This window comes from Crinia signifera, chromosome 8 (genome assembly GCF_055691185.1).
Source record: "Crinia signifera chromosome 8, ASM5569118v1, whole genome shotgun sequence".
Classification (NCBI taxonomy): Eukaryota; Metazoa; Chordata; class Amphibia; order Anura; family Myobatrachidae; genus Crinia; species Crinia signifera.
In genome coordinates this window covers 181,485,239-181,498,601 of record NC_139224.1, presented here as the reverse complement: position 1 = coordinate 181,498,601, position 13,363 = coordinate 181,485,239, and the positions used below count along the sequence as shown (strand labels likewise).

The 13,363-nt window shown below is 52.1% G+C and overlaps 1 protein-coding gene across 3 annotated transcripts in view; it reads right to left on the bottom strand.

Moving 5' to 3' along the window:
• The window catches only part of TUT4 (terminal uridylyl transferase 4), a 252,242-nt gene that overhangs the window by 13,609 nt on the left and 225,270 nt on the right, over nt 1-13,363 (bottom strand). For 2 of the 3 annotated variants that reach the window (XM_083157930.1, XM_083157931.1), the window contains exons 26-28: nt 12,312-12,469; nt 9,703-9,797; nt 3,511-4,009 (exon numbers count right to left, since the gene is read on the bottom strand). In XM_083157930.1, coding sequence (XP_083014056.1) covers nt 3,511-4,009; nt 9,703-9,797; nt 12,312-12,469 — 752 coding nt within the window. The remainder of the gene's footprint in view (nt 1-3,510; nt 4,010-9,702; nt 9,798-12,311; nt 12,470-13,363) is intronic. The other variant, XR_014454570.1, reaches the window with a different exon arrangement.

The following is a 13,363-nucleotide window of genomic DNA, read 5'->3' as shown; positions in this document are numbered from 1 at the left end:
ATTCCCACCAATCCCCGTCCCAGTGGAGCGGACACTCCATATTCCCACAATCCCAGTGGAGCGGACACTCTATATTCCCACCAGTCAGTGTGCCAGTGGAGCTGGCGCTAAATTTTCCCACCAGTCCCTGTCCCAGTGGAGCGGACACTATATATTCCCACCAGTCCGTGTCCCAGTGGAGCGGACAGTATATATTTCCACCAGTCCCCATCCCAGTGGAGCGGACATTCTATATTCCTACCAGTCTCTATCCCAGTGGCGCGGACACTCTATATTCCGACAGTCCCTGTCCCAGTGGCACGGACACCCTATATTACCACCAGTACCCATCCAGTGGAGTTGGCACACTATATTTCCACCAGTCCGTGTCCCAGTGGAGCTTTCACTCTATATTCCTACCAGTCTCTGTCCCGGTGGAGCTCACACTATATTCCCACAGTTCCCGTCCCAGTGGAGCTGACACTCTATATACCCACCAGTACCCATCCAGTGGAGCTGACACTCTATATTCCTACCAGTCTCTGTCCCAGTGGAGCTGACACTCTATATTCCCACCAGTCCAAATCTCAGTGGAGCTGACACTCTATATTCCCACCAGTCCCCGTTCCAGTGGAGCGGACACTCCATATTCACACAATACCAGTGGAGTGGACACTCTATATTCCCACCAGTCTCCGCCCCAGTGGAGCTGACACTATATATTCCCACCAGTAAGTGTTCCAGTGGAGCTGACACTCTATATTCCCACCAGTCCCCATGCCAGTGGAGCTGACACTCTATATTCCCACCAGTCCCCGTCCCAGTGGAGCTGACACACTATATTCCCACCAGTCCCCGTCCCAGTGGAGCTGACACTCTATATTCCCACCAGTCCCCGTCCCAGTGGAGCGGACACTCCATATTCCCACAATCCCAGTGGAGCGGACACTCTATATTCCCACCAGTCAGTGTCCCAGTGGAGCTGACGCTAAATTTTCCCACCAGTCCCTGTCCCAGTGGAGCGGACACTATATATTCCCACCAGTCAGTGTCCCAGTGGAGCTGACACTCTATATTCCCACCAGTACCCATCCCAGTGGAGCTGACACTCTATATTCCCACCAGTCTCTGTCCCAGTGGAGCTGACACTCTATATTCCTACCAGTCTCTGTCCCAGTGGAGTTGGCACACTATATTTCCACCAGTCCGTGTCCCAGTGGAGCTTTCACTCTGTGGGGGTTATTTTGGTTCATTCTGACAAATTCCTTCTTAGAAGGACAAAACTATGTTCACTGCAGGGGGGCAGATGTAATATGTGCAGAGAGAATTATCTTTGGGTGAGTTATTTTGTTTCTGTGCAGGGTAAATACTGGCTGCTTTATTTTTACACTGCAATATAGATCTCACTTTGAAGTAAAACCCCACCCAAATCTAATTCTCTCTGCACAAGTTACATCTGCCCCACCTGCAGTGCACATGGTTTTGTCCATCTAAGAAGGAAATTATCACAAAGAGTGAACTAGAATAAGGCCCTATATTTCCACCAGTCCCCATCCCAGTGAAGCGGACACTCTATATTCCTACCAGTCTCTGTCCCAGTGGAGCTGACACTCTATATTCCCACCAGTACCCATCCAGTGGAGTGGATACTCTATATTCCCACCAGTCCAAATCTCAGTGGAGCTGACACTCTATATTCCCACCAGTCCCCGTCCCAGTGGAGCGGACACTCCATATTCTCACAATACCAGTGGAGTGGACACTCTATATTCCCACCAGTCTCCGCCCCAGTGGAGCTGACACTATATATTCCCCCCAGTCAGTGTTCCAGTGGAGCTGACACTCTATTTTCCCACCAGTCCCTGTCCCAGTGGAGCGGACACTATATATTCCCACCAGTCAGTGTCCCAGTGGAGCTGACACTCTATATTCCCACCAGTACCCATCCCAGTGGAGCTGACACTCTATATTCCCACCAGTCCAAGTCCCAGTGGAGCTGACACTCTATATTCCCACCAGTCCAAGTTTCAGTGTAGCTGACACTCTATATTCCCACCAGTCCCCGTCCCAGTGGAGCGGACACTCCATATTCCCACCAGTGTGCCAGTGGAGCTGGCGCTAAATTTTCCCACCAGTCCCTGTCCCAGTGGAGCTGACACTCTATATTCCTACCAGTCTCTGTCCCAGTGGAGCTGACACTCTATATTCCTACCAGTCTCTGTCCCAGTGGAGTTGGCACACTATATTTCCACCAGTCCGTGTCCCAGTGGAGCTTTCACTCTATATTTCCACCAGTCCCCATCCCAGTGAAGCGGACACTCTATATTCCCACAGTCCCCGTCCCAGTGGAGCTGACACTATATTCCCACAGTCCCCGTCCCAGTGGAGCTGACACTCTATATTCCCACCAGTACCCATCCAGTGGAGCGGACACTCTATATTCCCACCAGTACCCATCCAGTGGAGCGGACACTCTATATTCCCACCAGTACCCATCCAGTGGAGCGGACACTCTATATTCCCACCAGTCCCCGTCCCAGTGGAGCGGACACTCTATATTCCCACCAGTCCCCGTCCCAGTGGAGCGGACACTCTATATTCCCACAGTCCCAGACTGGTGGATCAGGAGCAATGACTCAGAAGTCATCAGCCTATGACGTCCACTTTTTATGACTACACGAGTTCTATGTGAGTGGAGTCTCAAGTGGCAGTATAATAGCTAAAACCTGTATCCAACCTATGATTAACAACCCAGAAAAAAAGCAGGGTTCAAGCGGCTCCTGTCTGACAGTGGCATCAGTAGCTTCAGAAACAATATATAACGGAGTGTAATCCCTCTAAAGGACATGGTTCTTCCACAAAATTTCTATTTCTGAAAATTTGTGCAAGACTGAAAGTTCTCCAGGTTTTACCCTCACACACGGTGCTGACCTGCCTGATCCGATTCTCACCTCTTCTACAAGTGGACTACTGGAGCCGGTTGTCACTAGCACCTGGTTGTACGCTCTATGGGGGAATCCAATAATCCCCGGAGCGGTTTCGGCCATAAAACTGCCGGATGTTACGATTTATGACTGATGGACATTTTTGCGGTAGAGGCGGATTTTACCTGCCAACAATGGATCCAAGATTGCGTGACAACATATGGGATCAAAGATAAGTCCCCGACTCCATCTGTTATCACGGGTCTGATGTCTGCCTATAGGGATTCCCCAATAAGTGGGGGATAAAGACGTTGGCATCGGGACAACCGGCAACCAACTACAGCACCTGCGGTCAGTGACTGCAAGCAACTGGAAACACCCAAGCAGATCTCTCTAGTGATCTTAACGAGGTAAAGTACCATATTCAAGATACCTCTCTTTTCCATGAAGGACTAGACCATTAGTCCTTCTCATCTAATCCTAGGTTGTCCTCAGTCCCTGCAGCAGGGGAAGTGACCGTATAAAGGTCGACGTGATTAATGTGCACCTGACAGTCCCCCCTGAGCAGTGTTATGTAATGTTCTCGCACACAATCATAGAGAATTACCTGTGCCACCCACTGTTCCATTGCTCACCAGTGAGTTAGAAGTCTGAGAATTGTGCCAATGTCCATCGTGGGTAGAACTGGGAATCCCCACAGACCTGGCAGAAGGCTGGGCAAAGATAATGCTGGGATCATTCAGATTAACAGCACTCTGATTGGGTGCGGAGGTGTTGCTGCTGCCAGATCTTGCTGGGAAGGTGACACCACTAGAGTGAGAAGGGTTCCCAGAGGAAGAGCGGAGCATCTGGCCATGGATAGGCCATGAGGTGTTGTGTATAGGGATCTGGGGAGGAAGAGGCAGGAGCCCAAGATTGTGCAGAGCAGAGAAGTGAGTGGGTGGATTGTGTGGGAAATTGAATATGGGCCGTGGAACCTGGTGAGGATTCTGCACCGGAGGCGTTTGCTGCTGGCCTAGCTTTGTCTGCTGGGGCTGCACCTGGCCCATGGAGTTTTGGGGGAAGTTCTGAGGCTGCGGAGAATACGATGAGTGATGAGATTCTGACTGCAAAAGAAACACAGAGAAGACAAGTTCCGCCCATTACATCGACATGCATTGGCTGGACCACCGAAGGTCGACACATCAAATAGGTCAACATGGCGAATTTTGACAGGGTTGGAAGGTCGACACAAGCAACTGGTTGACAGTCAAAACGTCAACATGAGTTTTTCACATTTTAGTCGACATGTGCCGACAGACTATTTCATGCCCTACCATCCACTACGGCGTGAAGGGAGAATAGAATAAGGTGCTGAGCGCAGTAAGGCACCGAGCACGGCGAGCAAACGCAGTACACTTTGATGGTGTCCATGTTGATTATGTCGACATTCGGGACAAAACTCACATTGACATTTTGACTGTCAACCTTACCATTGTCGACCTAATGCTTGTGTGGACTTTTCAACTCTGTCGACCTTAGTCATGTCGACCAATTTCATCTGTCAAACCAAACCATGTTGACCTACTATGGGCCAACCTAATGACCCATACCCCCCCCACAAATAGCGGGAGCTGTGCTCCATACTAACACTCTGCCACAGCTAGGAGGAGCTGCGCTCCATACTAACACTCTGCCACAGCTAGGAGGAGCTGCGCTCCATACTAACACTCTGCCACAGCTAGGAGGAGCTGCGCTCCATACTAACACTCTGCCACAGCTAGGAGGAGCTGCGCTCCATACTAACACTCTGCCACAGCTAGGAGGAGCTGCGCTCCATACTAACACTCTGCCACAGCTAGGAGGAGCTGCGCTCCATACTAACACTCTGCCACAGCTAGGAGGAGCTGCGCTCCATACTAACACTCTGCCACAGCTAGGAGGAGCTGCGCTCCATACTAACACTCTGCCACAGCTAGGAGGAGCTGCGCTCCATACTAACACTCTGCCACAGCTAGGGGGTGCTGCGCTCCTTACTAACACTCTGCCACAGCTAGGAGGAGCTGCGCTCCATACTAACACTCTGCCACAGCTAGGAGGAGCTGCGCTCCATACTAACACTCTGCCACAGCTAGGAGGAGCTGCGCTCCATACTAACTCTCTGCCACAGCTAGGAGGAGCTGCGCACCATACTAACACTCTGCCACAGCTAGGAGGAGCTGCGCTCCATACTAACTCTCTGCCACAGCTAGGAGGAGCTGCGCTCCATACTAACACTCTGCCACAGCTAGGAGGAGCTGCGCTCCATACTAACTCTCTGCCACAGCTAGGAGGAGCTGCGCTCCTTACTAACACTCTGCCACAGCTAGGAGGAGCTGCGCTCCATACTAACACTCTGCCACAGCTAGGAGGAGCTGCGCTCCATACTAACACTCTGCCACAGCTAGGAGGAGCTGCGCACCATACTAACACTCTGCCACAGCTAGGAGGAGCTGCGCTCCATACTAACACTCTGCCACAGCTAGGAGGAGCTGCGCTCCATACTAACACTCTGCCACAGCTAGGAGGAGCTGCGCTCCATACTAACTCTCTGCCACAGCTAGGAGGAGCTGCGCTCCTTACTAACACTCTGCCACAGCTAGGAGGAGCTGCGCTCCATACTAACACTCTGCCACAGCTAGGAGGAGCTGCGCTCCATACTAACACTCTGCCACAGCTAGGAGGAGCTGCGCTCCATACTAACTCTCTGCCACAGCTAGGAGGAGCTGCGCTCCTTACTAACACTCTGCCACAGCTAGGAGGAGCTGCGCTCCATACTAACACTCTGCCACAGCTAGGAGGAGCTGCGCTCCATACTAACACTCTGCCACAGCTAGGAGGAGCTGCGCTCCATACTAACACTCTGCCACAGCTAGGAGGAGCTGCGCTCCATACTAACACTCTGCCACAGCTAGGAGGAGCTGCGCTCCATACTAACACTCTGCCACAGCTAGGGGGTGCTGCGCTCCTTACTAACACTCTGCCACAGCTAGGAGGAGCTGCGCTCCATACTAACACTCTGCCACAGCTAGGAGGAGCTGCGCTCCATACTAACACTCTGCCACAGCTAGGAGGAGCTGCGCTCCATACTAACTCTCTGCCACAGCTAGGAGGAGCTGCGCACCATACTAACACTCTGCCACAGCTAGGGGGAGCTGTGCTCCATACTAACACTCTGCCACAGCTAGGAGGAGCTGCGCTCCATACTAACACTCTGCCACAGCTAGGAGGAGCTGCGCTCCATACTAACACTCTGCCACAGCTAGGCGGAGCTGCGCTCCATACTAACACTCTGCCACAGCTAGGGGGAGCTGCGCTCCATACTAACACTCTGCCACAGCTAGGAGGAGCTGCGCTCCATACTAACACTCTGCCACAGCTAGGAGGAGCTGCGCTCCATACTAACACTCTGCCACAGCTAGGAGGAGCTGCGCTCCATACTAACACTCTGCCACAGCTAGGGGGTGCTGCGCTCCTTACTAACACTCTGCCACAGCTAGGAGGAGCTGCGCTCCATACTAACACTCTGCCACAGCTAGGAGGAGCTGCGCTCCATACTAACACTCTGCCACAGCTAGGAGGAGCTGCGCTCCATACTAACTCTCTGCCACAGCTAGGAGGAGCTGCGCACCATACTAACACTCTGCCACAGCTAGGGGGAGCTGTGCTCCATACTAACACTCTGCCACAGCTAGGAGGAGCTGCGCTCCATACTAACTCTCTGCCACAGCTAGGCGGAGCTGCGCTCCATACTAACACTCTGCCACAGCTAGGGGGAGCTGCGCTCCATACTAACACTCTGCCACAGCTAGGAGGAGCTGCGCTCCATACTAACACTCTGCCACAGCTAGGAGGAGCTGCGCTCCATACTAACACTCTGCCACAGCTAGGAGGAGCTGCGCACCATACTAACACTCTGCCACAGCTAGGGGGAGCTGCGCACCATACTAACACTCTGCCACAGCTAGGGGGTGCTGCGCTCCATACTAACACTCTGCCACAGCTAGGAGGAGCTGCGCTCCATACTAACACTCTGCCACAGCTAGGAGGAGCTGCGCTCCATACTAACTCTCTGCCACAGCTAGGGGGAACTGCGCTCCATACTAACTCTCTGCCACAGCTAGGGGGAGCTGCGCTCCATACTAACACTCTGCCACAGCTAGGGGGAGCTGCGCTCCATACTAACACTCTGCCACAGCTAGGGGGAGCTGCGCTCCATACTAACACTCTGCCACAGCTAGGAGGAGCTGCGCTCCATACTAACACTCTGTCACAGCTAGGAGGAGCTGCGCACCATACTAACACTCTGTCACAGCTAGGAGGAGCTGCGCACCATACTAACACTCTGCCACAGCTAGGAGGAGCTGCGCACCATACTAACACTCTGCCACAGCTAGGGGGAACTGCGCACCATACTAACACTCTGCCACAGCTAGGGGGAGCTGCGCACCATACTAACACTCTGCCACAGCTAGGGGGTGCTGCGCTCCATACTAACACTCTGCCACAGCTAGGAGGAGCTGCGCTCCATACTAACCCTCTGCCACAGCTAGGAGGAGCTGCGCTCCATACTAACACTCTGCCACAGCTAGGGGGAGCTGCGCTCCATACTAACACTCTGCCACAGCTAGGGGGAGCTGCGCTCCATACTAACACTCTGCCACAGCTAGGGGGAGCTGCGCTCCATACTAACACTCTGCCACAGCTAGGGGGAGCTGCGCTCCATACTAACACTCTGCCACAGCTAGGGGGAGCTGCGCTCCATACTAACACTCTGCCACAGCTAGGGGAAGCTGCGCTCCATACTAACACTCTGCCACAGCTAGGGGAAGCTGCACGCCATACTAACACTCTGCCACAGCTAGGGGAAGCTGCACGCCATACTAACACTCTGCCACAGCTAAGGGGAGCTGCGCTCTATACTAACACTCTGCCACAGCTAGGAGGAGCTGCGCACCATACTAACACTCTGCCACAGCTAGGGGGTGCTGCGCTCCATACTAACACTCTGCCACAGCTAGGAGGAGCTGCGCTCCATATTAACACTCTGCCACAGCTAGGAGGAGCTGCGCTCCATACTAACTCTCTGCCACAGCTAGGCGGAGCTGCGCTCCATACTAACACTCTGCCACAGCTAGGGGGAGCTGCGCTCCATACTAACACTCTGCCACAGCTAGGAGGAGCTGCGCTACATACTAACACTCTGCCACAGCTAGGGGGAGCTGTGCTCCATACTAACACTCTGCCACAGCTAGGAGGAGCTGCGCTCCATACTAACACTCTGCCACAGTTAGGGGGAGCTGCGCTCCATACTAACACTCTGCCACAGCTAGGGGAAGCTGCGCGCCATACTAACACTCTGCCACAGCTAGGGGAAGCTGCACGCCATACTAACACTCTGCCACAGCTAAGGGGAGCTGCGCTCTATACTAACACTCTGCCACAGCTAGGAGGAGCTGCGCACCATACTAACACTCTGCCACAGCTAGGGGGAGCTGCGCTCCATACTAACACTCTGCCACAGCTAGGGGGAGCTGCGCTCCATACTAACACTCTGCCACAGCTAGGGGAAGCTGCACGCCATACTAACACTCTGCCACAGCTAGGGGGAGCTGCGCTCCATACTAACACTCTGCCACAGCTAGGGGGAGCTGCGCTCCATACTAACACTCTGCCACAGCTAGGGGGAGCTGCGCTCCATACTAACACTCTGCCACACCGAGGGGGAGCTGCGCTCCATACTAACACTCTGCCACAGCTAGGAGGAGCTGCGCTCCATACTAACACTCTGCCACAGCTAGGAGGAGCTGCGCTCCATACTAACACTCTGCCACAGCTAGGAGGAGCTGCGCTCCATACTAACACTCTGCCACAGCTAGGAGGAGCTGCGCTCCATACTAACTCTCTGCCACAGCTAGGGGGAGCTGCGCTCCATACTAACACTCTGCCACAGCTAGGGGGAGCTGCGCTCCATACTAACACTCTGCCACAGCTAGGGGGAGCTGCGCTCCATACTAACACTCTGCCACAGCTAGGAGGAGCTGCGCTACATACTAACACTCTGCCACAGCTAGGGGGAGCTGCGCGCCATACTAACACTCTGCCACAGCTAGGGGGAGCTGCGCGCCATACTAACACTCTGCCACAGCTAGGGGGAGCTGCACACCATACTAACACTCTGCCACAGCTAGGGGGAGCTGTGCACCATACTAACACTCTGCCACAGCTAGGGGGTGCTGCGCACCACACTAACACTCTGCCACAGCTAGGGGGAGCTGTGCTCCATACTAACACTCTGCCACAGCTAGGGGCAGCTGCACACCATACTAACACTCTGCCACAGCTAGGGGGAGCTGCACACCATACTAACACTCTGCCACAGCTAGGGGGAGCTGCACACCATACTAACACTCTGCCACAGCTAGGGGGAGCTGTGCACCATACTAACACTCTGCCACAGCTAGGGGGTGCTGCGCACCATACTAACACTCTGCCACAGCTAGGGGGTACTGTGCACCACACTAACACTCTGCCACAGCTAGGGGGAGCTGTGCTCCATACTAACACTCTGCCACAGCTAGGGGGTGCTGTGCACCATACTAACACTCTGCCACAGCTAGGGGGTGCTGTGCACCATACTAACACTCTGCCACAGCTAGGGGGAGCTGTGCTCCATACTAACACTCTGCCACAGCTAGGGGACCGGACACAATATAAGGATCCAGAGATCAGAGCAATTAGGCCCATGTAATCTTACACTGATCACAGCATCAGGACTCACCGACTCTGAGATCTGCCGAGTGCGTGTGGGACGCTCCATCTGCTGCAGTGGGGTGAGAACTGGCTGAGGGCCGATGAGGCTTAAGATCTGAGAAGCTAAAGGAACAGTAGAAGATTCTATGAGATGTTGCAGAAATTCCTCCTATGTGTAACGTAGATCTACCTGGCGCTGTACAGGGGACACGGTGTTACACAGCCTATACAGCAGATCTACATGGCACTGTACAAGAGATGTGTGGCACAGCGTTACACAGCAGATCTACCCGGTGCTGTATAAGAGACACATAGTGTTACACAGCCCATACAGTAGATCTACACGGCACTGTACAGGAGAAGCTGGCACTATGCAGGTGATGAGAGGAGCTTCTTTCCATCCATACACCTCCTCGTGTGGACGTTAAAATTATCTGTGAACTAATGCTAAACCCATCACAATGGCGCCCCCTACTGCTACCGTATCAGTGCTATCGCTGCCACCTCCATGTAAGTGTGACACCCCCTACTGCTACCGTATCAGTGCTATCGCTGCCACCTCCATGTAAGTGTGACACCCCCTGCTGCTACCGTATCAGTGCTATCGCTGCCACCTCCATGTAAGTGTGACACCCCCTGCTGCTACCGTATCAGTGCTATCGCTGCCACCTCCATGTAAGTGTGACACCCCTTACTGCTACCGTATCAGTGCTATCGCTGCCATCTCCATGTAAGTGTGACGCCACCTGCTGCTACCGTATCAGTGCTATCACTGCCACCTCCATGTAAGTGTGACACCCCCTGCTGCTACCGTATCAGTGCTATCGCTGCCACCTCCATGTAAGTGTGACACCCCCTGCTGCTACCGTATCAGTGCTATCGCTGCCACCTCCATGTAAGTGTGACACCCCCTGCTGCTACCGTATCAGTGCTATCGCTGCCACCTCCATGTAAGTGTGACACCCCCTGCTGCATTACTGCCACCTACAAGTAAGTGTGACACCCTCTGCTGCATTACCATATCAGTTCTATCACTGCCACCTACAAGTGTGACACCCTCTGCTGCATTACCCTATCAGTGCTATCGCTGAAACCTCCATGTAAGTGTAACACCCCCTGCTGCATTACCCTATCAGTGCTATCGCTGAAACCTCCATGTAAGTGTAACACCCCCTGCTGCATTACCATATCAGTGCTACCGCTGCCACCTTCATGTCAGTGTGACGTCCCCTGCAGCATTACCATATTAGTGCTACTGCTGCCGCCTTCATGTAAGTGTGACACCCCCTGCTGCATTACCGTATCAGTGCTACCACTGCCGCCTCCATGTAAGTGTGACGCCCCCTGCTGCATTACTGTATCAGTGCTATCGCTGCCACCTACAAGTAAGTGTGACACCCCCTGCTGCATTACCATATCAGTTCTATCACTGCCACCTACAAGTGTGACACCCTCTGCTGCATTACCCTATCAGTGCTATCGCTGAAACCTCCATGTAAGTGTAACACCCCCTGCTGCATTACCGTATCAGTGCTACCGCTGCCACCTTCATGTAAGTGTGACGTCCCCTGCTGCATTACTGTATCAGTGCTATCGCTGAAACCTCCATGTAAGTGTAACACCCCCTGCTGCATTACCGTATCAGTGCTACCGCTGCCACCTTCATGTTAGTGTGACGTCCCCTGCAGCATTACCGTATCAGTGCTACCGCTGCCACCTTCATGTTAGTGTGACGTCCCCTGCAGCATTACCATATTAGTGCTACTGCTGCCGCCTTCATGTAAGTGTGACGCCCCCTGCTGCATTACTGTATCAGTGCTATCGCTGAAACCTCCATGTAAGTGTAATACCCCCTGCTGCTACCGTATCAGTGCTACCGCTGCCACCTTCATGTAAGTGTGACGTCCCCTGCAGCATTACCGTATCAGTGCTACCGCTGCCACCTTCATGTTAGTGTGACGTCCCCTGCAGCATTACCATATTAGTGCTACTGCTGCCGCCTTCATGTAAGTGTGACGCCCCCTGCTGCATTACTGTATCAGTGCTATCGCTGAAACCTCCATGTAAGTGTAACACCCCCTGCTGCATTACCATATTAGTGCTACTGCTGCCGCCTTCATGTTAGTGTGATGTCCCCTGCTGCATTACCATATTAGTGCTACTGCTGCCGCCTTCATGTAAGTGTGACACCCCCTGCTGCATTACCGTATCAGTGCTACCACTGCCGGCTCTATGTAAGTGTGACGCCCCCTGCATTACTGTATCAGTGCTATCGCTGTCTCCACCATGTAACCCTGACTTATTAAGATATTGCCTATAGCCTTGACGGCTAACCTTGACACTCCAGATGTTGTTGAACTACACATCCCAGCATGCTGATGCAGAGCATGCTGGGATGTGTAGTTCAACAACATCTGGAGTGTCAAGGTTAGCCATCAAGGGCCTATAGCAACCAAATTATTCATACCAGAAATATCTAGCAAATATCTGGTTTGTATTGGTAAAAGCTGTTTCCTGTGCACTAGCCACAGATCCTGAATATGTCAGGTCCAGAAGAACCAACCTGCAGATTATACTCATGTACCCCTACAAGAAGTCTTTATTGAATGTACTTATCAGTATAAGGACACAAAGTACCCAGAATGCTGTTCTTCTGCCGTGCTGTATTGCTGTCCGGACAGTCCCTTCGGACGTGTCCCAGATCTCCACACGTAAAGCACCTCTTCTCCCTGAGTTCCCGCTCTTCTTCCTTAGCGTCTTTGTCATCTTCCTTCTCGCTGTCCTTCTTCTTGATCCTAGGTAAGAAGGGGTAAGAAGGGGGGGGGGGGGGGCAGAAAAAACGTGTGGCGGGGGGGCGCAAAATAGTTAGTTACGCCCCTGCATATGTTGTGTCATTGTGTATTACCCATTCAGATACCATCTATCTACATCCATCTTATCCATATGTTGTGTCATGGTGTATTACCCATTCAGATACCATCTATCTACATCCATCTTATCCGTATGTTGCGTCATTGTGTATTACCCATTCAGATACCATCTATCTACATCCATCTTATCCGTATGTTGTGTCATTGTGTATTACCCATCCAGATACCATCTCTCTACATCCATCCTATCCATATGTTGTGTCATTGTGTATTACCCATCCAGATACCATCTCTCTACATCCATCTTATTCATATGTTGTGTCATTGTGTATTACCCATTCAGATACCATCTATCTACATCCATCTTATCCATATGTTGTGTCATTGTGTATTACCCATTCAGATACCATCTCTACATCCATCTTATCCATATGTTGTGTCATTGTGTATTACCCATTCAGATATCATCTCTCTACATCCATCTTATCCATATGTTGTGTCATTGTGTATTACCCATTCAGATATCATTTCTCTACATCCATCTTATCCGTATGTTGTGTCATTGTGTATTACCCATTCAGATACCATCTATCTACATCCATCTTATCCATATGTTGTGTCATTGTGTATTACCCATTCAGATACCATCTATCTACATCCATCTTATCCATATGTTGTGTCATTGTGTATTACCCATTCAGATACTATCTATCTACATCCATCTTATCCATATGTTGTGTCATTGTGTATTACCCATTCAGATACCATCTATCTACATCCATCTTATCCGTATGTTGTTTCATGGTGTATTACCCATTC